Genomic DNA, 25,765 nt, shown 5'->3' on the forward strand with positions numbered 1-25,765 from the left:
GACACGACTGAGCGACTTCACTTTCACTTTTCACTTGCATGCACTGGAGAAGGAAATGGCAACCCACTCCAGTGTTCTTGCCTGGAGAATCCCAGGGATGGTGGAGCCTGGTGGCTGCCGTCTATGGGGTCGCACAGAGTCAGACATGACTGAAGTGACTTAGCAGCAGCAGAAGCCTTTACTATAATCTTTACTATAGATCTGACTATAATCCAGAGACTCTTAAGCCTCACGCCCTCATTTCAAGCTATATGTGAAGATAAATCTGTGTTCTCTTTGAAGTTTATAATGATGGTTTATTTTGGTTACTGAATAGTCAGAGATCTTTATGATGAATCCTGGAAGTCTATAACTATACCACCAAAGGCCTGGATGGATACATATTCTAGTTCATCTATATTAAGTTTATGCTCCCCCTCCCCACCAACCCCCATGAAGGGAGTTCTGCTTAAACATCACTGCGAATTAGTTTCTAGTTTAAGGCAAAACAGATGTGGTTAAACTACTCAGGATTGGGATCTTTTAATATTAAACACTAATTCCCAAATAGGTCAAGTGCTTTTGGTGGGAGGTCTGGACAGACTGGCGTCAAAAGCTTTAGTAAACTTGCTGCATAAATTGAGACCACCACTGTATACCAGACATATCTTTGAAATATATGTTTCTCATCTTTGGTTCCTTCTGTTCTTAAGAGATCGCTGATAAGTTTGTATAATAATTCCTTTATACTACAAAAAGTAATTACTTTTCCTCATGCCCTGTTAGTTCTTGCAAGTGCACATATACTAGATTACTAATGTTCCTCCTTTTTTCCCTTTGGCAGAGGAGATTGAAGTGGATGTTGAAAGCACAGAGTTCTCCCATGGAGAAGTGGACAATATCAGTACCACCAGCATCAGTGACATTGATGACCACAGCAGCCTGCAGAGTATTGGGAGTGACGAGGGTTACTCCAGTGCCAGTGTCAAACTTTCGTTCACTTCCTAGAACCCAGCATGACATGACAGTGCAGGGCAAAATATTCACTGGGCCAATTCAATCCAAACAATCTCTTAAATTGAGTTCATGATGCAGTCTCCTCTTTAAAGCTAAGCAAAACTATACTTGAACAAAAGGGTTGAGAGACCTCTATTTAAGCAAATACTTAGCAAAAAGTGGGGCAGAGCCTCCCCAGCAGAACAAATATTCATAATATTCATATTTGAAAATCACAGTTTCTAATGGCAGCAGAAAATGTGTGTGAAATTTTCTCAATTTGATTTAGTTGATTTGAAAGAGGACACTGGAGATTACATCCTCTTTTTATTTTCTAGTTTGCTCCTATCACATTGATTGAGTAGACACATTTAAGGATGGGATTATAAACCCTTCCTGAGCTCTTTGGTCCTAAAAACAAACAAGAATCAAACCTATAGTAATGACAAGATAATCAGGCGTTAATCTTGGATAGCTAAAAAGCTATTAAAACAGCCTAGGACAGCTTATCATGAAGCCTGTGGATGATCAATTCTTTATAAAAAGGAAAAAAAAAAAGCTCATTTCATGCTCTGCAAAAGGAGAGACTCCCATGAAGCCTTTTGAAAGGGATCATCATGCAGCTCAGCTTTCTGTTGGATTCCATGCTAAGCAAGCTAACCTTATCCTGCATTGTTAGCACTAGGGCACCCAATCGCCAGCTCTACAGTCAGCCGCCCTCAGGCCCTTGGGCACATGGGGCAGTCCCTGTGTGTGACAGCCCCTACCACACAGGGCCTGATTGAGGGGCCAGAAGGAAAAAGCTCCACGTGCCTGTCTGCGTGGGCCAGAAGAGTTGTACACGCAGATTAGCAGGCCAAGGTCTGAGCCACGGCAGCATTTTTATTTCAGATTTTGATAACTGTTTGTATGTGTTGAAAACCAAAATGACATCTTTTTAAAGCTTATCCATAAAAAACATAGACGTCTTTTATAGTGTAAAACACATGGGAAAAAAATCATCTATTTTGATGCAGCATTTGATAATGATAAAACACCTCACACCTCACTCTTTATATTGCACAAAATGAATGAGGTCTGGGCTAAGTAGAGAAAAGGTCAGTGCTGTTTTTGTTTTCTTTTAGAATCATTACCTTTTATCATCTCTTAACATCTGATATCTATAGTAGACACACTATCATAGTTAACATAGTTAAGTTTGGCACTTGTCTCATTTTAATGTAAAGATTTGCTTCCGTTTTCCTACAGGCAGTCTCTCTCTCCTTCCTCACAGCCCCATTGTGCAGGTGCTATTGTTGCTTTTGTCAATATTTTCAGAAATGTTATTTTAAGTGAAATTTCTAGCCTGCACTTTGATGTCATGTGTTCCCTTTGTCTTTCAAGCTCCAAGCTTCTCCCTGGCCCTTCCCCTTATCCTGGGAAGCCTTGGAGACCTTACCCTGACTCTTTGGACTTTGTATACTTTAAATAATTTAACTACCCTTAATTACTTAAAAAAGGAAAAAAAAAGCTTTATGATTTTCATAACTTATTGCTGATTTTAATGGGTTAATTTCAGTCCTGTAGTTTTATTTTGTTGAGATAGGGCTGGGCAAGGAAAAAGAAAATAAAGACAACCATATTTAGCAGTGCAGTTGAGTTTTGTGTATAATGTTAAACTATCCTTTGTAAGTAGCACTTTTAACAGCTCTCACTGCTTCTATATATGAAGTGAACCATCTTGGTCATACACAAGGCCTCATCATACATTTGTTTGTTCTTGTGCTCTTCCTGTGCCTCCAGAAATATTTTATCCTTGATTGTGGTATGTTTGAGTGAAAGAAATTCTTTGAAGTAGATGTGTGAAAAACTGCATGCCTTTAGAAGCCCATTATTAGAACTTGCTACTTCAGGTGCTGGGGACTTAATGCAAAACATGGTAAAAGAAATTTGTTTCTGTGGCCCAGGTAAATTATTTCTGGTTTCATTTATAATTACTCCTGGCCAAGGCAAAATATTCCTCTACATGCTTCCTTGTGACTTTCCCAAGGGAGACAGTTTGAAGACTCTGCTAACTACCATGGAAAGGAAATGGAAGCCAGTGACAGAGTTTCTGTTTTGTTATTCCCATGGCATTCACTCGAATCACTTGCCTAGGGCTGGAATTTGGGACTTCATTTAGGTGAATTTGAGGTGCTGCCATTTTGCTGTATATGTACAGGATGGTGGGCTGGGAAGCCTCTGTCACAAACCTATAGGACCTATTGCAACTGCCCCCTAAATTACTCCTTACCTGAATTTGTTTTTCTTGGGGGAAGGGGATGGATTGTACGATAAGTATTAATTTTTTTAAAAGACAAACTGACTTTGAAGATACAAAAAGTTAACCGCAAGAAATAAAAATTGTGAATGAAGAATACCCGAGTGCTTTTTGTACCACCCTTCTCTATGAAGGAAAAAATACGAATGAACATCCACACCTTGAGAGGCAACTATCTCTTTCAGTGTCCATGTTGATACTACTATAGTGGTCGGAATTAATGGCAGTTTAGAATCATTGCCATTTCCTGTTCTATAGTTTTACAACTATAGTGCCTTCTTGACTGATAATTCCATGTAACCTAACTGCAGATGGTTTAATGGACCAAATAATTTTAATTTCTTCAGGCAGGACACAAAGCCATTTATCATTATCTGTTCTCCAAATAACTTTTTAGGGAATCCCTTTGGCTATATCAGTTCAGTTCAGTCGCTCAGTCGTGTCCGACTCTTTGCGACCCCATGAATCACAGCATGCCAGGCTTCCCTGTCCATCACCACTTTGGCTATACACTATTATTCAAATTGAAAACCAGTCTGGAGGGTCCCATTTAATCCTCAGTAACCTGAGTTAACATTGCCCCCTATATAAAAGATCTGTGTGCTATAATGTGTGCTCAGTTACTCAGTCATGGCTGACTCTTTGCCACCCTAAGGACTGTTGCCCACTAGGCTCCTCTGTCCATGGGATTTCCCAGGCAAGAATACCGGAGTAGGTTGCCATTTCCTCCTCCAGGGGATCTTCCTGACCAGGGAGCAAACCCGTTTCTCTTGCATCTCTCACATTTTCAGGTGGATTCTTGACCACTAGTGCCACCTGGGAAGCAACAACAGCTTTTAGTACTATGAAGGGATTTTAAAAGGCAGTGAGAATTACTGAGGCAAAGTTTCTAAACCTAAGTTCACATGGACAGGTCATTTCTCTTGAGAACTGTTTACCCTCTAGGTAAAGGTTTACCAACTGTTTACCCTCTTGGTAAAGGTTTTTTCGAGGGTTTGTTTTCTTCCACTTAGTCCTTTCTCTTTCTTCTATTATCCTTCCACCTCAAAATATTCCATAGCTCCTTCCAAAAATTGCATAACAGAACAAGGGTTTTGGCTACATTTAAATAGCAGTTCTAACATTTGCTAAGGATGCTGGGCAAGTTACTAAATTTCTTCATGGAGACTGTTTCCTCCTGAAAAAGTTGTTTAAAATACTACCTCTATTTTGAAAGACTGTTAAGGATTAAAACTGATATAGGTAATCCACCCCCACCCCCACAATCTAGGGGCTTGTAGCACCTAGATTAAGAGGTATATACTCCTCTGCTTTTTCTGATGAATGCAACCTTCTAATCTCTTCATCTTTAACCATGAACTTTAGTTATTCTGACTCTGGGTCTTCCCAAAAAAGACCTAATAAAATGGTTCATTTTCACAAAATTCTGTGGCAGGTTATACATTGTAAGATGTAAATTTTGACATCCCATAGAAAATTTTAAATAAAGGCTTTGTAAGAGTCATGTTATCATTGGTTTTAGTGATTACCTGGTCTTCCTAAAAAAAGGACCTGAGTTTGAGTATGTTATACACTGATAGTAACTGCTCCACGATAAATTCAGTGCGCCAGTTAATATTTTAGTGCTGGCCTCACCATGAAAAAGAATCTTATTGGCCTATGTACTAGATCTAACAGGAAACTAGTTTTCTTTTGGAATACATCTGATACTTTTAAATAGTAAGTGTAGTTCAAAATAGAGTACTGGTTGACAGCTTCAGTTCTTCCTTCTGTTTTACCTTTGTGCTCAGTAACCCAGTTTTGTCCGACTTTGCAGCCTCATGGACTGTAGCCCGCCAGGATCCTCTGCCCATGGAATTTTCCAGGCAAGAATGCTGAAGCAGGTTGCCATGTCCTTCTCCAGACAATCTAACCCAGGGGGTTGAGCCAGAGTCTCTTTCGTCTCCTGCACTGGCAGGCAGATTCTTTACCACTAGTGCCACCTGGGAAGCCCTTTACCCTTTCATACAGTAATCAATTATTAGGGAAAATGACTTAAAATTAAAATAGAGCTCTTTTAAAGTTCTGCCAACTTCCTATAATTTTGAAATCTTCTATTTTCTCAAGCTCTTAGCTATGGAGGAGTGCTTTTAAAAGTCTTTACCAGTAGGACAATAATTGGGATATTCCAGATTTTCACACCAGGGCACAGAATAGCATTGTAAAACCACAAAAGCCATAAAATACCTCTAAAATGTATATAATACAAATTTAAGAAGTCAGTTGTTTCTAAATTAGCAGCTTCATCACACTCACTCTGAAAGCTAGGTCAGCTAAACTTGACAGTGCTTTTGGAGGGAAAAAATCTGGGCAAAAGAACCAAACAGATACTTACTCCTCCTTCCCACATACTTCTGGGCAATGAACAACTGGACAATTACCATCTATTAAAGACTAGCCTAGCTGTGGATCTCAGACTTCAACACTAGTTTTCCAAAGTCAAGTGTTTGCTCCCGAGTCAAGTGTTTCCTCTAAGCCTGCATTGTTTCTGTGCTCAGATATTCACTGCATCTTGCTAAAGTGAGTTACAGGGCTTAAAAGGGGGAAAAAACAAATGGACATCAGTTCCACCAAAAAAGGAAAATCATGAGCCAGCAAAATAAGAATCATGATTTTGAGAAAGTAGCTCTTCAAACATTAAAAAAACAACAACAAAAAAACCCTTTTCTTCTAATGAGCATAACCATAGCTTATTTAGCTGTGGTCTTTAAAATTAACTGGGGAAACAAATTACAATTTTAATAATTCCAGTAACAAGTCTGCACTGGTTCTGTAAAAATGAACTGGTCAAGTGCTTGGTGGAAGTAAACTGCCAGTTTGTTTTTTTTTTCCAGCAACTAAAAGATGACTTAAGTATCCAAAATTTGATATTTTTAGTAAGTTCAGCTATCAACTACCAGAAGCCCAGCATTATTCTCAGATCTGCTTTTCCCTGCTCAAGGCGCACACAAAGAAACTTAGGTTGGTGCAGAAGTAATTGCGACTCTGCCTTGTTGACCTTTTTTGACATTGGAATACATTCTTAATCATTTTAATGTGCATTTCATGCTTTTGTTTTTTTGCTAGTGACTCATTACTTGCTATTTTATATTTTAGACTATGGAAATAATACTAAGACAAAAAGCAATTTGAGTGATTTTCTTATTTGAGTTCAAAATGAGTTGTAAAGCAACAGAGACAACTCACAACAGCACATATGGCCCAGGAACTTCTAATGAACGTACAGTGCAATGGTGGTTTAAGAAGTTTTGCATAGGAGGAGAGAGCCTTGAAGATGAGGAGCGTAGTGGCCAGCCATCAGAAGTTGACAACAACCAACTGAGAGCCATCGTTGAAACTGATCCTCTTACAAGTACATGAGAAATTGCCAAGGAACTCCACGTCGACCATCCTATGGTCGTTCAGCATTTGAAGTAAATTGGAAAGGTGAGAAAGCTCAGTTAATGGGTGCCTCATGCACTGCCCACAAAATCAAAAATATTCTTTTAAGGTATTGTCTTCTCTTATTCTATGCAACGAACGATTTCTCAAGATTGTGACATGATGAAAAATGGATTTTATATGATAACCAGGGATGACCAGCTCAGTGGTTGGACTGAGAACCTCCAAAGCAGTTCCCAGAGCCAAACTTGCACCCAAAAAAGGTCATGGTCACTGTTTGGTGGTCTGCTGCCGGTCTGATCCACTACAGCTTTCTGAATCCTGGCGAAACCATTACATTTGAGAAGTATGCTCAGCAAATTGATGAGATGCACCAAAAACTGCAACTCCTACAACTAGCATTGGTCAACAACAAAGGCCTAATTCTTCTCCACTACAAGGCCTAACTGCAAGTTGCACAACCATTTTAAAAGTTAAATGAATTGGGCTATGACGTTTTGCCTCATCCTCCTTATTCACCTGACCTCTCGCCAACCAGATACCACTTTGAGAATCTTGACAATTTTTTTTGCAGGGAAAATGCATCCACAACCAGCAGGAGGCAGAAAATGCTTTCCAAGAACTCGTTGAATCCCAAGGCATAGATTTTTATACTAAGAATAAACTTATTTCTCATTGGCAAAAATGTGTTCATTGTAATGGTTCCTATTTTGATTAATAAAGATGTGTTTGACCCTAGTTATGACTTAAAATTCACGGTCCGAAACCGCAATCACATTTGCACCAACTTAATAGATACGTAAGCTGAAAGGTAAGTGAAGACCCTCACAGAAGTCCAACACCTTCATCTGTGTTGGTTCTTTTTTTAAAATACTTACTCTGGCTAGGCCAAAACAAATTCATAGAAAGTCAATATTGGTTTCTGAACCTCTTGAGATGTTTCTTATGAGTACATTTATATAGATATGCTTTAAAAAAAAAAAGATCATAATATAAGGGGATTCAGTAACTTTGGTTTTAACTATGGTATTACCTGTTATTGTACCTGCTATGCTCTTCCTCTCCACTGCAGTAAAAATTCAGTTTAACTTGCAACTCAAAAATCCTAGATATAAAGAATGTTTACATTTACTACTGAACTTGGAAATTACCATTTATACTACTTGGTGGTTTCACAGTATAATACAAATACTTAATGTAATCCAGTGCATGTTTATTGAACTCTAAGTATTTTAACAAATACAAAACCTTATTGGTTTTAATAGATTTTCTTCCTTCTATTTCAGTTAATATCAAGTTGAAGCAAAAATTCAAATCAAAGCTTTAAAAATACGTGGCTTAATTTGTAAGTGGTATTTTTCACCTCATATAATCACAATCTACAGATATCACACAACTTAAAAACTATGAATTTCCTTTGTCACTTAATGGTTTTCCCTTGCTATTTTAAAGGCAGACACAGCATTAAAACTGCACTGCAATGGAAAGCCACACACATATGCACACCCTTCACTGTGAAAAAAACAAGCATTTTAAAAAATGAGTTGTTACATTAAATGGATATATTTCATTTTGGTTTGATGCCTAAGTCTTCATAATTGGGCTCAGAAAATTGCCACAAGTAAAATTTAAAAAAAATTTTTTGGCAGGTGTTAAGACTGTCCTTCCCTTGAAGCAGTCAATGACAAAATCAAATGCAAAGTCAAATGTTAAGTTCTGAGAAGACAAATGCAACCATAGCCACATGGGGCCATTAAGTATGGTTCAGTCCATCAGTTTCAGAGCTTCAATTCCCCTTTCTTGACAAGCAGGGAAACTCTACATTAAATTTTCTAACAGCCTTCATAAGACTAAGCAGCATATTTGATTTTAGAACACTGAGAGGTTAACCACCTGCATTTGTAAAATACGATTGGTATCATGCTTCTCACTAAGCATTTCTCAACTTCAGCTTCCCACTATGAGACAGGTCTCCCCAGGATTCCTAATTTTTAAGTTTAGTCCAGAGATACTATCATCATCCTGAAAACAGGATTTCTCAAAGGGTCACATCTAGGTCTTTGACACAAGAGCTCTTGATTTCATGCCATATGCCTTTGTAAAAGGAAGGCCCACAGGGCCAAAGGCCGCACAGGTCTACCAAAAAAATTAAAATTCATGAAATAAAAAATTTTATTTTGTCCTTCTACCAAAAATTTACAAACATCTCTATTAAACACAGCCCTTAAAAAGAAAACTAGTTTGTCCTGTAGGATCCAATTTCTTATGTCCAATATAAGGAGTACATAAAGATTTACCGAAACCTTTATTACTTACTCAATATTCTTTTCTGTGGAAATGACGTATGCTTAATCACTGTATCAAAGCTGGCAGCTAAGACTTTACCTATTGGTTAACACACCCTGGAGATTTTAAAAACACTTTATTTAATAAAAGTTAAACATACAAAAACTGAAATTAACACACATCTTAAAAATCATCTTCTTCCACTAATAGGAGGACCCTTTTCTATGCATATATTTGGCTTAAACTCAACTCAGGATAATTGTGAAGTTCACTTACCAACAAATGCTGACAACTTGATCTAGTTAACAAAAATTATAAACTCAGCTACATGAACATAATATACAGGGAAATTATGGTCAGATTAATGCACAAGAAATACAGTAAATTTTTAATGATGAAACATTCAGTACTCTTGTTCATTAATTTAGCCTTGTTTTTTTACAAAAATAGTATCTACATTGTATACAGGGCTATACATCAGCTTTTTGTTTTCTCATATAAACATTACACATCCAAAAAATGTCACCACTACCGTAAGTGAAAATGAACATAGGAGGAAAGCAAATGTACAAAAAAAAAAAAGAACATTAGAAAAGGTAGCTGGTCCTAAACATGGTTTCTTACATAAAACTAAAATTCAAAGAAAAGAATAAAGAGCTGGATCAATTTTAGAGATGGCCTAATAGGCTTAGGAAGCAAGTTATTGAGAAAAACCTCAAAAAAGAAAACTGCCATTTCCCAATTAACCTAGTTTTAGGTTAATTGGGAAACTAAACTAAATTTAAGCTGAAGATAAGAAAAACAATGAAGAGAAATTCTTTTTAGCACATTGGTATTTTGCCTTGATGTTCCAGGGAATTGCTAGAATATGTGGCAAGTTCAAAGCATCTGAAAATTCCCAGTTAGAACTTTACAAAAAGTATTTACCATCCATTAAGTGGGTACCTGATACTAGGAAGATGAATAATTCATTTAAGTGCTGTATTTATGCAGCATTTATCTAGAAAAGTTGCTTTATCCAATAAACTTTGAGGAAACTGGTAGTAGTAATGAAAAAAAAGTTTAAATGAGTAGCAGTTATTAAATGCAATTTCAAGTTTCATTCTATTGAAGTCAAACAATGACAACAATGGTATCTTCTTTACTCATCTAACAAATAATTTACCTTTAGAAAAATATAAGGATAAAAAGGTAAATGTAAAGCCCTGCAGAGATGAAATCCAACAGTTTTTCTGATTATTGAGGCATCAAATGCCTAACATTGTATTTAGAGGTATCTTGATACTGTGTCATAGGTTTATCAGCAATTCCACAAGTTCCTACTCCAACTTTGCCAGTTACACTCTCAGGTGAAGCAAAAATACTCCTCTTTACCTAAAGAGAAAAAAAAAATTCTTGATTGGTTTTGGAAAAAAATAAAATTTCAAAATACACCTTTAAGGAAAAGTACATCAAGAAAACTTGAGTGATCAAAAAATCCTCCAGTGACACCCAACGTAAGTAAGGTTCAATACACTCTAAGTAAGATAGCAAACAGGTTTTCAAATTTTAGTTTAAAAAAGAAAATAACCTAGATTTCTTGTAATTCCTAATATAAATTCAGTCACAGTGCTTCCACTGCAGAGACAGTGGCTAATGGGGATATTTTATACTCAGTAAGTCAAAAAGAAGATTAAAGAGGGTTCCGAATTCAAGATCCAGTTGTATTTCTTTAAATCTCATTGAACCTTTTTCATTTTAAAGTTATTTTAATGACAGCCACGCTCTGCAAATTTACAAAGTATGTATGATGAAAGGATTTACTAACCTGGCCTTTTTTGTTTTTAGAATAGGCTCTGTTGTTGAACTGTTGCCATTTCACCTTCTGGTCCTCTCTTTCTTGTTCAAGTTCTTTTATTCTCTGTGCTTTTTTCAAAGCTTTCTTCTTTTTATATTCACGCTGCTGGGCAATCATTTCTTTTCTGTGTGGACAGAACAGGTAAATGTCAATTCAAATGACCTCAACTAAAACATGACTTCAGTGCAACCACTCTCCCGCAAAAGAAACCCCAAAATCTAATAAGCTTACACACTTTTCCCTCCACAAATAAAAGCACTAACATCAATGCCAGTCACTCAGGACTCGTAATAAATAAATGTTATTTGGAATATACAGTATCTGTGGAAGCTTTTTTTTTTAAAACACAACTGTAGTAATCTATTACCCATTTAAATCCAATACTTCAACTTACTTTTGTCATTTACATAGCTTTTCCAAGTTTTCTTTCAAGCAAAAGATGAGTTTCAACATGAAAAGCTAACTAAACCTTTATCAATTTTTAAATGGGCAGTTAGCAAGTATGATATGCTGCATTTGGAAAATGCAAAGATTCAATGCAGATAAAACTTTCATCTAGATTGGAAGAGCTCAGCAGCACAAAGGGAATCATAGCTAGCAATTCTTAAAAACAACTAGGGTTTTCCAATCAGAGCCTAAAAGTTCTCTCAGTAATTCCTGCTAAGTTAACGCTGACTTATCACCAAAGGAATGAATACAGAGGTCTTCAAAATGAGGTAATATGATTCAGACTTCTCTGTATCATATAATCACTTCCACAAAGTATGGATTTTACTCAATGTCAAAGACTAAAAATAGAAATGTCCTGTTCTACAATCTATTTTTCTTACTGGGATGCTTAAATCAATGTTATTGTTAATAGATGATATAGTTTCCCAAATTCAAATATATTTATGTAGCAAATTAAGTTCTGAAAACAAATCCCAAAGACAGCAAACTGTTATAAATATGCAGAAGTTAACTGAAAACTGTTAATTCCATCTCCTAAACAACTCTCAAACCATACACAGCTCCATCCTTACTGCTACTCCCTTGGTTCAAGTCACCATCATCTTATACCTGGATGACAGCAATGGCTGCCTTCTCTCTGCTGCCAGTAATCCCTCAAAAGTTCAAATATGAACATATCAAATCCTCTCCACTTGAAATGCACCAGTGGCTTTTTAGCTCTTTATGATCTGGCCTCTGCCTTTCTAACCTCTTTCTCTTGTTAAGCTACCCACCCTCGAGCCCCAAGTTTTTAACCAAAGGATTTCTGTTACTTCTGTGTTCCCCCCCATTTTTTGGTTTTAAATGTAAATCTTACTTCTTGTTTAACTTCCTTTTTAAGTCATGTCTCATGTCTGACTCTTTACAACCCCACGAACTATAGCCCGCCAGGCTCCTATGACCATGGAATTCCCCAGGCAAGAATACTGGAGTGGGTGGCCATTTCCTTCTCCAGGGGATCTTCCTGACCCAGGGATTGAACCTGGGTCTCCTGCACTGGCAGGCAGGTCTTTATCACTGAGCCACCAGGGAAGCCTATGTGTTAAGAACTGTGCCACATATTTTACTCAAGCTATCAGTGAATCCTTACAACCCCATAATGGAGATAATACTATCCCTGTTTTATAGATGAGGAATCAGAAGGTAAGCAGCTTGCTCAAGATCATACCTTCTAGTTCATTAACTGGCCAACATCTGTCCTTTTCAAATCTCAGTTTACATGTCATTTCCTCCAAGAAATTTGTCCTCATGACAAAAATGCACCTTATTACCTTTTCTTTGTTCTCTAAAAGTATCTGTTGTGTTCCCTCCATTACTTCTATAGTAAAGTTCTTCTTTAATTATGTGTCTATTCTTCAGATTGTAAACGCAGTTAGGACAAGGCCTAATTTGGTCTTCTTTGCTGTGGTGGAACCCAGAACCTGGTTTAGTGAGACATACTCTTAATTTTACTCTTAAGATATCCTCTTAATAAATATGTATTAAAATATGTAATAAATGCCTAAGCAGGAACCCCAAAATGTCTTCACTTTACCTAAATACATATTAACAGACATTGTTAATTAACCATACACTGCTAACCTTCAAAACAATTGTAAACAGTATTATAACTTTCTTACCCTAATCTAGCCTGCACAGATTCTGCAGACAACCTCAAATACCCAAATGGGGAAGATTACATTTAAAATGCTAAAGTCAGTCACTTACTTTGACATGGGTTTGTTGCCACTGTCCTCCTTTGCCTTCCTTCCTTCTTCTACAGGCTTGAGGTTCAACAGTGGAGTCACTTCAGCATTGCCATAGCCAGCAAAAGTGATTGCAGCGGTGCCGTTTTCTTCATCTATCTCCTCAATCTCCGCTTCATAACACCTGTAAAGATATCATGGCTGTAAGCAGGTGAGTAAAGGTTTAGTACTCAGCCTATAAGACTTATACTGCAGTGATTCAACTACTAAATGTGTCTAAAATGAAACTTATACAATCAAATGTCCCTTTGGCAAAGATAATACAAAAGAGCAGCTAGAGTTAGCCATTGGCTTTTAAGGAAGTCCCAATCAAAATATTGCCCGGGAAGTCTTTGACACATCCACTAAATGTGTTTTAGTCAATTTCTGTGAGAAAACATACTTCTTATATGAATCATTTCAGTATATGTGCTTCACAGAAGTCTGAGAGAGCCAACCATTACTCAATTTTCAATCCAAAGAAAAAAGAATTTATAGACTGTATTAAAATAAAGAAAATCCATTCACTTTCCTCTATTTCATGTCTATTTCCTCTAGCATCCAAGCCATTCTTCTGCCCTAAAACTTACTCTAAAGCTAAAAACTATAGTAATGGTAACCACCCAAGAATCAAATTGGTTGTGTAAGTTGTATCAGCCATATAAAGACTAAAATAGAGTAGTTCAAGCTGAATAAAAATTACCTTACCATTGTACTTTACTAGTTCATGTTATAGTTACAGTTTTTTTTCTACACTTACTGTCCATCTTCACTCCAGATTGCCATACACTTGTCTCCTACTTTCCATGAATGAGTGGGCTGAGTAGAAGCAAAGTTGTCTGAACTTGCCAGAGTTTCAGAAGGCTGAGTTGACAGAAGGTCTTTGGTTAGTTCAATAACCTCCTAAAAAGGAAAAATAAAAACCATTATCTTTATAATGCACATTGTCATCTACTTTCAATAAGCAAGGTCTTTCAGTTTTTGGTAACAGCTCTCATACCATGGAGCACTCATTAACTACTTTACACATATTTATTTGCAGTTCAAAACGATACTATGATGTAGATACTATGATTATCCCCATGGAGAAACTAAGATAAAACACTGTACACAGTGGTGGTGGGACTTAAACGTAGGCAGTTGCCTTTCAATTTAATTAACCTCTAATACAAACAGAAATACAGTGAACTTGAATTTACACTGTACATTATTTTTAACCACCTAGTTTAGCTAAAGAGATACCTCTAAAGGTGAGAAATAGTCAACTCTAAGGCACTGAACTAGATTCAAGATCCCTTTTATCTCATCATCACTGTCACACGTATTTAATTCCAATGAACTTTATACAGGGCACTGTTTGGCAGTAGTATTAACTGCCTAGCCAACAGAGATGTTCTCCATGCAAAAAAATAATAAAATAAGCCCCCAAAAACTTGAAGGAGCATTATTAGTAATAAAAATGTTCCTGCTCATATGTATTTCTACTAAAATACTACAGGCATATACAAAAAAACAGTAGTTTTTCTATTCATTTATTATAATACTTACCCCATCTGGGTAAGCAAATTACCAAGTCAGATTTAAAATAGCCCAAAACTATAATGTTAAACACATTAGCACAGCTTCAACTAAAAGGAAAGAGCAAAATAAATATTAACACACAGGTAGGCAAAGCCTTTCTGTGTGACAAATACATTTTCTAACTTAGGCTTACACTTACTGCTGCTGCTAAGTCGCTTCAGTCGTGTCCGACTCTGTGCGACCCCATAGACGGCAGCCCACCAGGCTCCCCCATCCCTGGGATCCTCCATGCAAGAACACTGGAGTGGGTTGCCATTTCCTTCTCCAATGCATGAAAGTGAAAAGTGAAAGTGAAGTCACCCAGTCGTGTCCGACTCTTAGCGACCCCATGAACTGCAGCCTATCAGGCTCCTCTGTCCACAGGATTTTCCAGGCAAGAGTATTGGAGTGGGGTGCCATTGCCTTCTCCACTTACACTTACTGACTTCATTCAAAGGTGTTTGGTAGAGTTGGTTAAAAAACTTAATAAAAACAAACTGATAGATTCTGTTACCAATCTGCTATATTTTTACTCTGATGAAGACTCATCCTTGCTGTTGCATATAAAATACCTTAAACATCACACTGTATGTTTTGGGAGAAAAATGAGCGAAGTTACACTCTGTATTCAGTTTCTCCTGGCTCCCACTGAGGTTTAATAATAGCCAAGCAAGTGAAATATTACTTATCTCCTAAAGATTTTAAATCTTCCCAGCTAGTTCTTAAAAACTTATATTTGAGCCTTAATGGGGAAAAAAAAAGGATTATTAAAGCCCTTGGAGAAAGATCAGTTTTATGAATAAAAAAATTTTACGAGTGAAAATACTAGAAGATTCAGATTTAAGTTAAAAATTCAGTAGATTAATATCTTTAATGAAGTTTTATTAGGTGCCAAATAGCCATTCAAACACCTTTTAATTAGATAATCCTTTGCAAATAGGCAAGGGATGTCCAAATAAACAGATGATGTACTACACAAAGGAGAGTAAATTATCCAGTCTTGTTTTCAATTAACCACTTTTAGCACTAGGAATGTAATCCAGTTAAGTATGACTCAAAAGCCTATGCAGTTCCTATTATTAAATAATTCCATTTAACTAGGGATCACTGGACTACTAATGCACAAACATGAAGTCTGTGTTTTTAGATCTCAAGATTTAGAACTCTACTTCTCTTAGAATAAAACATCTTTCCACTATGTTTTCATAAGAATATACATTTTCACCAAAGAGAAGGGTCCTGTAAAGCTGTGCAGTTATAATTTCCAGGGCCCTGCACTGAAAAGACACTTTAAAAATCCAGAGCATTTATTTCTAGCTGTCTTTTCACTTTGCCATGTTGTACATACCCCTCCCAACAATTATGAAGACCCTTCTAAATGTCTTTTTTTTATTCACATGTGCATATGGACCAAAGTATTATAAATATGATTTCATGTATGAGGGAGTTCTTAAAGGTACATACCATTAATTACTTTTCCTCCCCCAAGTCTGAGTTCTGAAACTGCTCCTTCATTGACAGATGGGCAGCAGTTACAGTAATCGGCAATTCCAGGAAGCATCAGATGTTGTGATCTACATATCAGCAGGTCAAAGGGGGTGCACTCAAGCACTCTGCTTACTGAAGGAAGGCGTTTCGGGGATGCAGAGAGCCACTGTAATATATGAGACAAGTGACTTGACCCCTGCCTCCTTTAGAACCAGTTTATTCAGCAAAACAGCCTAACAAATTGACTATTTTTGTGATTATCACAGACTGCCTGGGGAGCTAGTCAACTAGCTAGCCTGGATTTTAGTAAACTCACTTCTTTAAAGTGAAAAAAGAAAACAAATTAGGATTTCAGAAGATTGACTTGCTGACTACTTAGTAACTTTATATGAAAGACAGTGTGTTAAGAGATAAACATAGAAGCCTTACTGGCAAAATGAAAGTCACTGGAAAAAATGCAGAAAAAGGATTCTGCATAAATGAAAGTGCAAACAAATTCTTAACCAGAGTAAGGATATTCCATAAAAGGAACACAAAAAAATAAAGGAGACTACAAACTCGGTCATCAGAGAAGACTTTTCAGCAAATATAAAAGGTAGAATTAAATACCAGTGGCACAAGGCATATCCCAGAAAGCAAGAAGGAAAAGGATTTTTTTAAAAATAAAAACCTATGACAAAACAGAAGCTGTAGCTATAGTTAATGGAGATAACAACTACTAAATAGAAGCAGCAAAACATTTTTCAGAATTTTATCTAATATTAAACGATGAGTTCCATCTTTTGAGTAGTTTTCAGTTCAAAAACAAACCTGTATCTAGTAACCAAAATGATTGTTTTTTCCCCATGAGAGGAAAAGAATCTGAGGTCAAGAATGGTCGGAAAAACATTCTCTGTTATTGCTAACTGAAGTGTTAGAACGTGCACTTCTAAATCTGTGCCATCTGATATGGTAGCCACATATGGTTACTTAAACAAAAAATTCAGCTTTTCAGCCATCTTAGTCTTATTTCAAGTATTTGATGGCCCCATGTACCTAGCAGCTATAATAATGCACAGCAGATATAGAACATTTCCATCGCCACAGAAAGTTCTATTGGACAATGTTTTTCAAAATGTTTATTTAAAAAAAAATATTTTACAGAATGATCTCCAGGTCATTATTAACTGAACCCTAAACCATTTACCTGGTTACCACAATGCCTACAACAATGGTCTCCCTCCCTATAGTACTTCCACTATAGATCATGTCCTAACACAATTCTGCCCAGACTCTGAAATATATTCCAGAAATACTAAAATACCAAGACTCAAAATAATGCTGTCTTCACTCCCAACTCCCTGCTCCACCAGTTCCACATATATCCCTCCCTCTTACTGCCAATACAGGAAGCAACGTATACAACATTGGCCCAATGTTTTATTGTCTTCAAAGGAAAAAAGGACTGCTTTTTAAGTTGGTTTTTGATAAAAGAGAGAGAAAGAGATGGGGGTAGGTCAGGCTCTCTGAGACAAGCAGAAAGTTGGCCTGAGATGGGAGAAACTGCTCCCAAAACATCTTTTTCTTACTGACTGGCTCCCTGAAATCCACTGGCCTGACTACTACATACTGAAGAGAGACCCTGGTTTTTGTGTTTGTTTTTTAAATAACATACTATTATAACTTCATGCACGTCTATCCTAAATCCAGAAATTGAACCTGAAAATATTCAACTCATTTAAATTATGCCCAGGTAAGCTCCTTTAGAATTGTGAATCTGGACCCCATTTCAAATAAGTTTTGTTTGTTTGCAGTTCTACTATCCCTAAAATATTGATCATTTTAATTGGCAAGCGGATGATATAAACGGAGAGAAATGATATGTAGCATGAAGATGATTCGAGTTGTTTTGAATCAGTGAAGATAAGTCATCTAATCAAAACATCTTTTAAAACTCTCCAAAAAAATCAGATTCAGAATTAGATGAAAAGCCATAGATATTTACAAATATTACATATGGTGTTTTTATTAATCAACCTAGTGTTGTGAGAAATAACAGATATTTACTTCTATGGCTTTATGTTTGTCTTGAAACCCCAGAGCAAGTTTTAAAAAGCCGGTTTCATACTTACTGCTCTTCCAGGACAAAAATAACACATTAAATTGAGATTTCATTTTTACATAGATTCGGTTTAATTTCAAGTTGCTAACAAGTGTCAACAATTACATATAAGACCTAGCCTTAAGTTCAAACATTATGTAACATTTATGCAGAAAACAAACATCTCTTTAGGTATTTTTATGTGTTTTCAACACAGGCACTAGAGCTAGCTTTGTTACACACACACAGGATCTCTGGCATGGGTGCTCTATTTCATTTTCAAAGAAATCTTGTGGCATTGAAAAGAATCTGATATAACCTGATTAGGTTATATTTTCCTCCTTTAATTTTAGTTATCCTTTGAAGTAAAATTCCTTTTCCAGGTCTTTAAAAACAGAAATGTTATCCACTGTCAAATATATGTATCTCTTTTTCTAGAGTGATAGTGACTTATAAAATTAACTCTTACTTTTAATAATTATAAGAGCATGTAAGGGTGACACAACAAAGAACAATGTTTCAACTGTTTTGATGCACACAAACTGAGGCAGCAACCCTTCTCCTAGAAGCCATGTACGCCTCTGAGGGTGTACACATGGACACACAAGAGTGTGAAGGGGAGAAACACTCCCTCCAAAGGTATTATGGGTACCTGTAGATTCTAGGCAATAAGCCACTTATAAGCCACAGAAATACTCTTTTCAAGCAATGAAACTATTAAGTATCGCCCCATACTTACTTGTAAATCTTTCTTTAATTTTAGTAAATCTTCATTTTCTCCATTTCCAGACAGCGCAGCCTCAACTTGCTGGAGTTGAGCTTTGTAGCTTGCCAGCTGCTTTGCTAGATCCTCTGACATCTGGTGAAAATAGAGTAAAGTCATGAAAACAGAACCAAAAAACCAAAACATAAACATTTTTTTTTCGGCCTGAATTAACCCTTAACAATTTTGTTCCCAACTCCTTATTATAATTCACTGCAGCATAATTTATCACTACTACCTTTACTTCCAGTTCAGAAAGAAGCTGTGCGCCAAACAACAAACTTCAAGTATTCTGAAGATTATAAACATGTAAGATGTATTCCATATAGAAACAGAAAACAAGGTAAGAGGAAAAAGGAGAATAATTTCTAATTTTCTTTAAACTATTAACAGGGAAGAGACACTGTGTTAGGCTCAAGGAACAGGACTGCTATATCATCATCAAAAAATAAAACAGAAGGCACTAAACTGTTCCAAGAGTTGAGGCTTCCGATTTTTAAGGGCTAAAAAGTACTTAGAAAGCCAAATATAAATAAATGGCTTTTGGACTAACTACACAAATAACTTTCTCCACAAAAGCTATAATACGAGTATGTTCAGAAACTTCTCCACAGTGCAAAAATCTTTCACCCAGTCACTTAAGTACTGCCAATGCATTTTTCTGTAGTAAAAGAAACATCACAGATGCTCTCCAATTTAGGCAATCTATGTGCCTTTCACCAAATCCAACTCGTACTTCTCCTGAAAATAAGACCAGAGAAAATTCTTTCTCGCTTTATTAGCAAACGTACCGGGTTCCCGAGACCCGTCTGTGTTACAAATCCCGACCAACCACAGCCCGGAACCTGGAAGGACTTCAAAAGGGTTGGTGCAAGCCAGGCTGCTCCCCTTCAGTCACCCTACACCTCAAAGCCCGCCACAACTAGCTCGACCATTTCAGACCTCGAAATTCCAACAGCTTCCAAGGAAACCGAAAACAAGAACGGGGCCGAGGCCCCAGGAGCCGGAGCCCCACCCTCAAACAGGCTCCGCACAGAAGGGCCGAGGGAGTCCTTAAGATGCCTCCTGTGACCAGCCCAACCCCGTTCAGGGACGCTCAGGGCTCAACTCTGCGTGGAAGAGGAGGCCGGCGCCCGGGAGTCTCCATCGCGGCCTCGGCTTCTGGCCTCCGGTTCAACTCGTGAGAGGTCGAGGCCCAGCGAGGCCTCACTGTCTCTCCCTCATCGCGTTACCTTGTGTGGGGTTGGGAGAGTGGCGGCGGGAAGGGGTAGGGGGCAAATGAGCCCAGCGCTGGAAGCAACAGCAACAGCAGCAGCAACAACAATGTCCGCGTCGACAACTAGTTAACCCGGGTTAGAAATTCGGATCTCCAGGGGGAGTGAACTGGAAAAGACTAACGCCGGGGACTGGAAGGAGGTATAGAAGAAACGGGTGAAGTCTCGCGAGAGGTTAAAAATCCTCACGAGATGTCTCTCGATTCACGTGATTCCTAGCGCCCTCTAGGCCGCCGGTCCTTAATCACGTCAGGGACGTGAAGTGGGCCGCGGCGCGGGGAAGGGGAAGGGGGCGGAGGACGGGAAGGGCGGGTCTCATAGGTAGGAAATGACGTACTGGGATGCGCCGGGCGCCGGATGTAGTTTCGTTTTATCTTAGTTCCGGCTCGGAATGGGGAATCGGTTTGGTTATTTTAGGTGTGGGTGCATTCGGGCGGATCCTGAGGTTCCCAGGGTGCTGAGTGGCGGAAAAAACCGAGTTTAATACAGTATTCATCTTAGAGGTTGGGTCTCAGAATTTGGTCCCAGCATCATCAGCATTGTCTGGTATTTATTTTTTACAGTAATTTATAATTTATTGCCAAAATAATGCACTATAAATACATACTTTCAACACCCACCTCAGACCTTTGAATCAGAAACGTTGGCTCAGCAGCCTGTTTCAGTAAGCCTTCTAGGGGATACCGCTCCAGTGTCAGAACCACTGCTTCATAGTAATAGAATAGTATTAATGGCAACAGAAAGCTGAATGTGTTAGTCCCTCAGTCGTGCCCAACTCTTTGTAACCCCATGACTGCAGCCCACCAGGCTCCTCTCCATGAGTTCTTCTAGGCAAGGATACTGGAGTGGGTTGCCATTTCTTTCTCCCGGGGATCTTTCCAACTCAGGGATCGAACCCGGGTCTCCTGCACTGCAGGCAGATTCTTTACCGACTGAGCTACAAGGAAAGCTGATTAGATTGTGGCAGAACCTATTGGACAGTAGATTAGATTATTTAAAACCTATTTTGACTTTTCCAGGGCGGTTACCCAGGCTGTGGACAGCCCCAGGAGCAGGAACTGTGTATCCCCTTTTCCGTTTACCGTTGTAATCAAAGGCCTTTCGTACCATTAAAAAAAAAATACATATATATATATATATGTATAGTAAGCACTTACTGGTTTTAATTAAGTTATATCGGTTAATGCCACCTGCAAGGGAACAGTCTCCAAGTTATAATCTTGAATATAAGCAGATTGTGTAAGCACTTAATGTTTAAAAAGATGTGCATTAAGTGTAATAATATATACTATTTATGGACTGATATACAAATCTATCTAGAGATTTGGAGTGGAACCCAGATGTTTTCACTGATTAACCTTCCTACTTTTAATCTTTCCCCCATATGCATGTAATTTTTTCCAATTAAAAAGAAAAAACTAAAAAGACCTGAGACACGAAGAGGCTCTATGAATGCCAGGAAAGAAAGTTCCCTGTTTTGTTTGTACAAACACACATCCCTTATTGAATCAGAGAACCTGTAGAGATGAAACTAGGTCAGGTTTGTGGCAGTTAACTTGTAAGAATTGAAAACGCTGCAGAGGGCAGCCACGTGTAGCTAGAATTAAGAGGGAAGTCAAACCAGAGGGGATGTACTTTATTAAAAATATGTTAAAAACACGATTTAGTTTTTGACAGTTGCTCTTATTTTAATTGTATATTTTAAGAACTAAGGCCAGGAGGATCTTCCTTGAAAATAAACTTTACAGCTGTGTTTTGTCACATAAGAACTCTTCATGAACCCTCTAGATCAGAGAATAGGAAAATATGTATAAACTCCAGTAAAGTTTTTTGATTACTTTTTGGTTTCAGGATTGCTTTAATCTCTCCTTCTGTGCCATATAGAGTATATTTGGAAAGAAAAGTTATATTGAATGTTATTAGTTCTCACAAAGAGATAACAGTTGTGTGTGCCAGGCAGCATTATAAACTCTACATGTATTCATTTATTTTTCACTATGATTTGGTGTGTTTTTAAAGGCAAAACTGAAGCAAGTATAAGCTTTGACTAAGCCTGCTACTTCAAATAGGTGTTCTGACTTACCATCTTTATCCTCTTTCATTGTCGGATTTTTCTTAAAACGTTCTGACTCAAAATTTAATCATGTTTATTCTTCAAAAAGAACGGTATTTAAAACTTCTAGTTCTTTAAACCTGGTATTTATTTTATTGAACTCAGTAAGTAAATAAAATTTAAAGATGCCACAGCTATTTCCTTTCACTCCTAAAGAAAATTAAAGCATAGCCATGCCTTTGGAAATGCACCAGCTCTTTGCAGAATGTAAAACTATGCACTAAATTCATACATTAATACATGTTGGTTAAATGGGAGGTTGCATTCTTTAGCTTAGCTTTTATTATATCCCTTCACTAAAGTAGCCCCAAATTTTCCTACATTTTTGCTGTCTATACAGATGCCTAATGTGATGAGAGATGTGCACACAGTAATAATAACTATACCCCTTGCCCTTTTTAATCATAATAGGTATTTGGAATGTTTACATGGGGATTTGTTGCAGGGCAAGCTACTGGCTTTTTCTGCCTATTGAGTATTTTGGGGGGTACAGTGCATTCAGAAAATATCCTGGGATGACTCTAAGGTGGTATCATCCGTCTAAGTTTGATGGATAAACAACCTTGCTAATGAATACAGTTGCTCACCTGTCATAGCAATCTTGATTTGTTAAGTGAAATCTGCATTGTCTTGCTAGTCTTAGGATGTACATTTTCAGCCATTCTATATTTCACGTGTACCACCAGAGAACAGAAAGCATGCCACTAAAAACAGAAAACAAGGATTTGTTCAGTTTGAAAAGATGATAGTCTAAGCTTTTAAAAGGGTCAGAAATAACAGAGTCATCAAAGTTCTTCAGATCTATTTGAAAGTGATTAACTGTACCCCATTTTCTCAGTTTAACTGTACTCCTGTTTTCCCAGGAATATGTTCTGAGGGTAAAGAGAACAGAAACAAAAAAGTCTCAAACATCACAGATGTATTGCTAATAGTAGTATTGGTAAGGTAAGATAATTTTAAAACTTTTATGTCTACTCTAGATAAAGTGAATAATTAGTAAGTTTTGTTAGTTAAAACTCTAATAAGAGGGAACAAATATTAAATAAGAAGGGGGAAAAAATTTAAAAAGTGTTTTTTGTGAAAAGTCCTCTGGTGTTAAATTTGAATTTTGAATATATATTTATACATCTTAGAAGTAATGTTACCCTAGTGGAGGTTGCCCATATCTTGATATCTAAATACCATTCCCCATGAAAGAAACAGTATTTCTTGGAGAAATGATGGATATAGGGTCTCAGGCCAGAAAAGTATGACAGTACAAACATGAGCCTGGAACATCTTGCCAGAAAACAAGGAAGTGCCCCAAAACTCTTAGGATCAGGTCAAAAACTCATACAGCCGAGCTTGTGGGGACTGCATTGACCAAAGATGAGTCAGTCTTGACATTAAAAGAATAATGACTATGATCAATTATCAAATCATTTAGTCAGTTCATTTCAGTTGTTAAGTTGTGTTGGACTCTTGCAACCCCATGGACTGCAGCATGCCAGGCCTGCATGTCCATCACCAATTCCCGGAGTTTACTCAAACTCATTTCCATTGACTCGGTGATGCCATCTAACAATCTGATCCTCTGTCATCCCCTTCTCCCACCTTCAATCTTTCCCAGCATCAGGGTCTTTTCAAATGAGTCAGTTCTTTGCATCAGGTGGCCAAAGTTTTGGAGTTTCAGCTTCAACATCAGTCCTACCAGTGAATATTCAGGACTGATTTCCTTTAGGATGGACTGGTTGGATCTCCTTGCTGTCCAAGGGACTCTCAAGAGTCTTCTCCAACACCACAGTTCAAAAGCATCAACTCTTTAGCGCTCAGCTTTCTTTATACTCCAACTCTACATCCATATGTGACTACTGGAAAAACGATAGCTTTGACTAGATGGACCTTTGTTGGCAAAATAATGTCTCTGCTTTTTAATAAGTTGTCTAGGTTGGTCATAAATTTTCTTCTAAAGAGCAAGTGTCTTTTAATTTCATGGCTGCGATCACCATCTGCAGTGATTCTGGAGCCTCCCAAAATAAAGTCTGTCACTGTTTCCACTGTTGCCCCATATATTTGCCATGAAGTGATGGGACCAGATGCCATGATCTGCATTTTCTGAATGTTGAATTTTAAGCCAACTTTTTCACTCTCCTCATTCACTTTTATCAAGAGGCTCTTTAGTTCTTCTTCACTTTCTGCCATAAGGGTGTCATCTGCATATCTGAGGTTATTGAGATTTCTCCGGGCAATCTTGATTCCAGTTTGTGCTTCATTCAGTCCAGCATTTCTCATGATGTACTCTGCATATAAGTTAAATAAACAGGGTGACAATATACAGCCTTGACATACTGCTTTTCTGATTTGGAACCAGTCTGTTGTTTCATGTCCAGTTCTAACTGTTGCTTCTCAGGAGATTTCTCAGGAGGCAGGTCAGGTGGTCTGGTATTCTGATCTCTTGAAGAATTTTCCACAGTTTGTTGTGATCCACACAGTCATAGGCTTTGGCATAGTCAATAAAGCAGAAGTAGATGTTTTTCTGGAATTCTCTTGCTTTTTCCATGATTCAACAGATGTTGACAGTTTGATCTCTGGTTCCTCTGCCTTTTCTAAATCCAGCTTGAACATCTGGAAGTTCTTGGTTCATGTACTGTTGAAGCCTGGCATGGGGAATTTTGAGCATTACTTTGCTAGTGTGTGAGATGAATGCAATTGTGTGTTTGAACATTCTTTGGCATTGCCTTTCTTTGGGATTGGAATGAAAACTGACCTTTTCCAGTCCGGTGGCCAATGATGAGTTGTCCAAATTTGCTGGCATATTGAGTACAGCACTTTCACAGCATCATCTTTTAGGACTTGAAATAGCTCAACTAGAATTCCATCACCTCCACTAGCTTTGTTCATAGTGATGCTTCCTAAGACCCATTGACTTCCCCCTCCAGGATGTCTGGCTCTAGGTGAGTGATCACACCATCATGGTTATCTGGGTCATGAAGATCTTTTTTGTACGGTTCTTCTGTGTATTCTTGCCACCTTTTCTTAATACCTTCTGCTTCTGTTAGGTTCATACCATTTCTGTCCTTTAAAGTGCCCATCTTTGCTTGAAATGTTCCCTTGTGTATCTAATTTTCTTGAAGAGCTCTCTAGTCGTTCCCATTCTATTGTTTTCCTCTATTTCTTTGCATTGATCACTGAGGAAGGCTTTCATATATCGCTCTCCTTGCTATTCTTTGGAACTCTGCATTCAAATGAGTATATCTTTCCTTTTCTCCTTTGCCTTTCACTTCTCTTCTTTTCATAGCTATTTGTAAGGCCTCCTCAGACAACCATTTTGCCTTTTTGCATATATTTTTCTTGGGGATGGTCTTGATCACTGCCTCCTGTACAATGTCACAAACCGTCCATAGTTCTTCAGGCAGTCTGTCTATCAGATCTAATCCCTTAAATCTGTTTGTCACTTCCACTGTATCATCGTAAGGGA

At 37.7% G+C, this 25,765-nt stretch overlaps 2 protein-coding genes across 4 annotated transcripts in view; one reads left to right on the top strand and one right to left on the bottom strand.

Annotated features, from left to right (window-relative positions):
• MXI1 (MAX interactor 1, dimerization protein) overlaps window positions 1-3,113 on the top strand; it is a 93,354-nt gene extending 90,241 nt beyond the window's left edge. For all 3 annotated transcript variants that reach the window (XM_055424682.2, XM_055424681.2, XM_055424683.2), the window contains one exon: window positions 824-3,113. In XM_055424682.2, the coding sequence (XP_055280657.1) occupies window positions 824-987 (164 nt within the window). In that variant the 3' untranslated portion in view covers window positions 988-3,113. The remainder of the gene's footprint in view (window positions 1-823) is intronic.
• A 6,243-nt stretch (window positions 3,114-9,356) lies between these two features.
• SMNDC1 (survival motor neuron domain containing 1) lies at window positions 9,357-20,373 on the bottom strand. Its single transcript, XM_055424684.2, has 6 exons — window positions 20,154-20,373; window positions 18,898-19,017; window positions 13,791-13,933; window positions 13,014-13,175; window positions 10,788-10,941; window positions 9,357-10,354 (listed from the first exon to the last, which is right to left on the bottom strand). The coding sequence occupies exons 2-6, from the start codon at window positions 19,015-19,017 to the stop codon at window positions 10,217-10,219; spliced, it is 717 nt and encodes a 238-aa protein (XP_055280659.1). The 5' UTR covers window positions 20,154-20,373; the 3' UTR covers window positions 9,357-10,216.
• Window positions 20,374-25,765: the final 5,392 nt, after the last annotated feature.

This window comes from Moschus berezovskii, chromosome 12, assembly GCF_049115385.1.
Source record: "Moschus berezovskii isolate FMDL1 chromosome 12, NW_MosBer_1.0, whole genome shotgun sequence".
NCBI lineage: Eukaryota > Metazoa > Chordata > Mammalia > Artiodactyla > Moschidae > Moschus > Moschus berezovskii.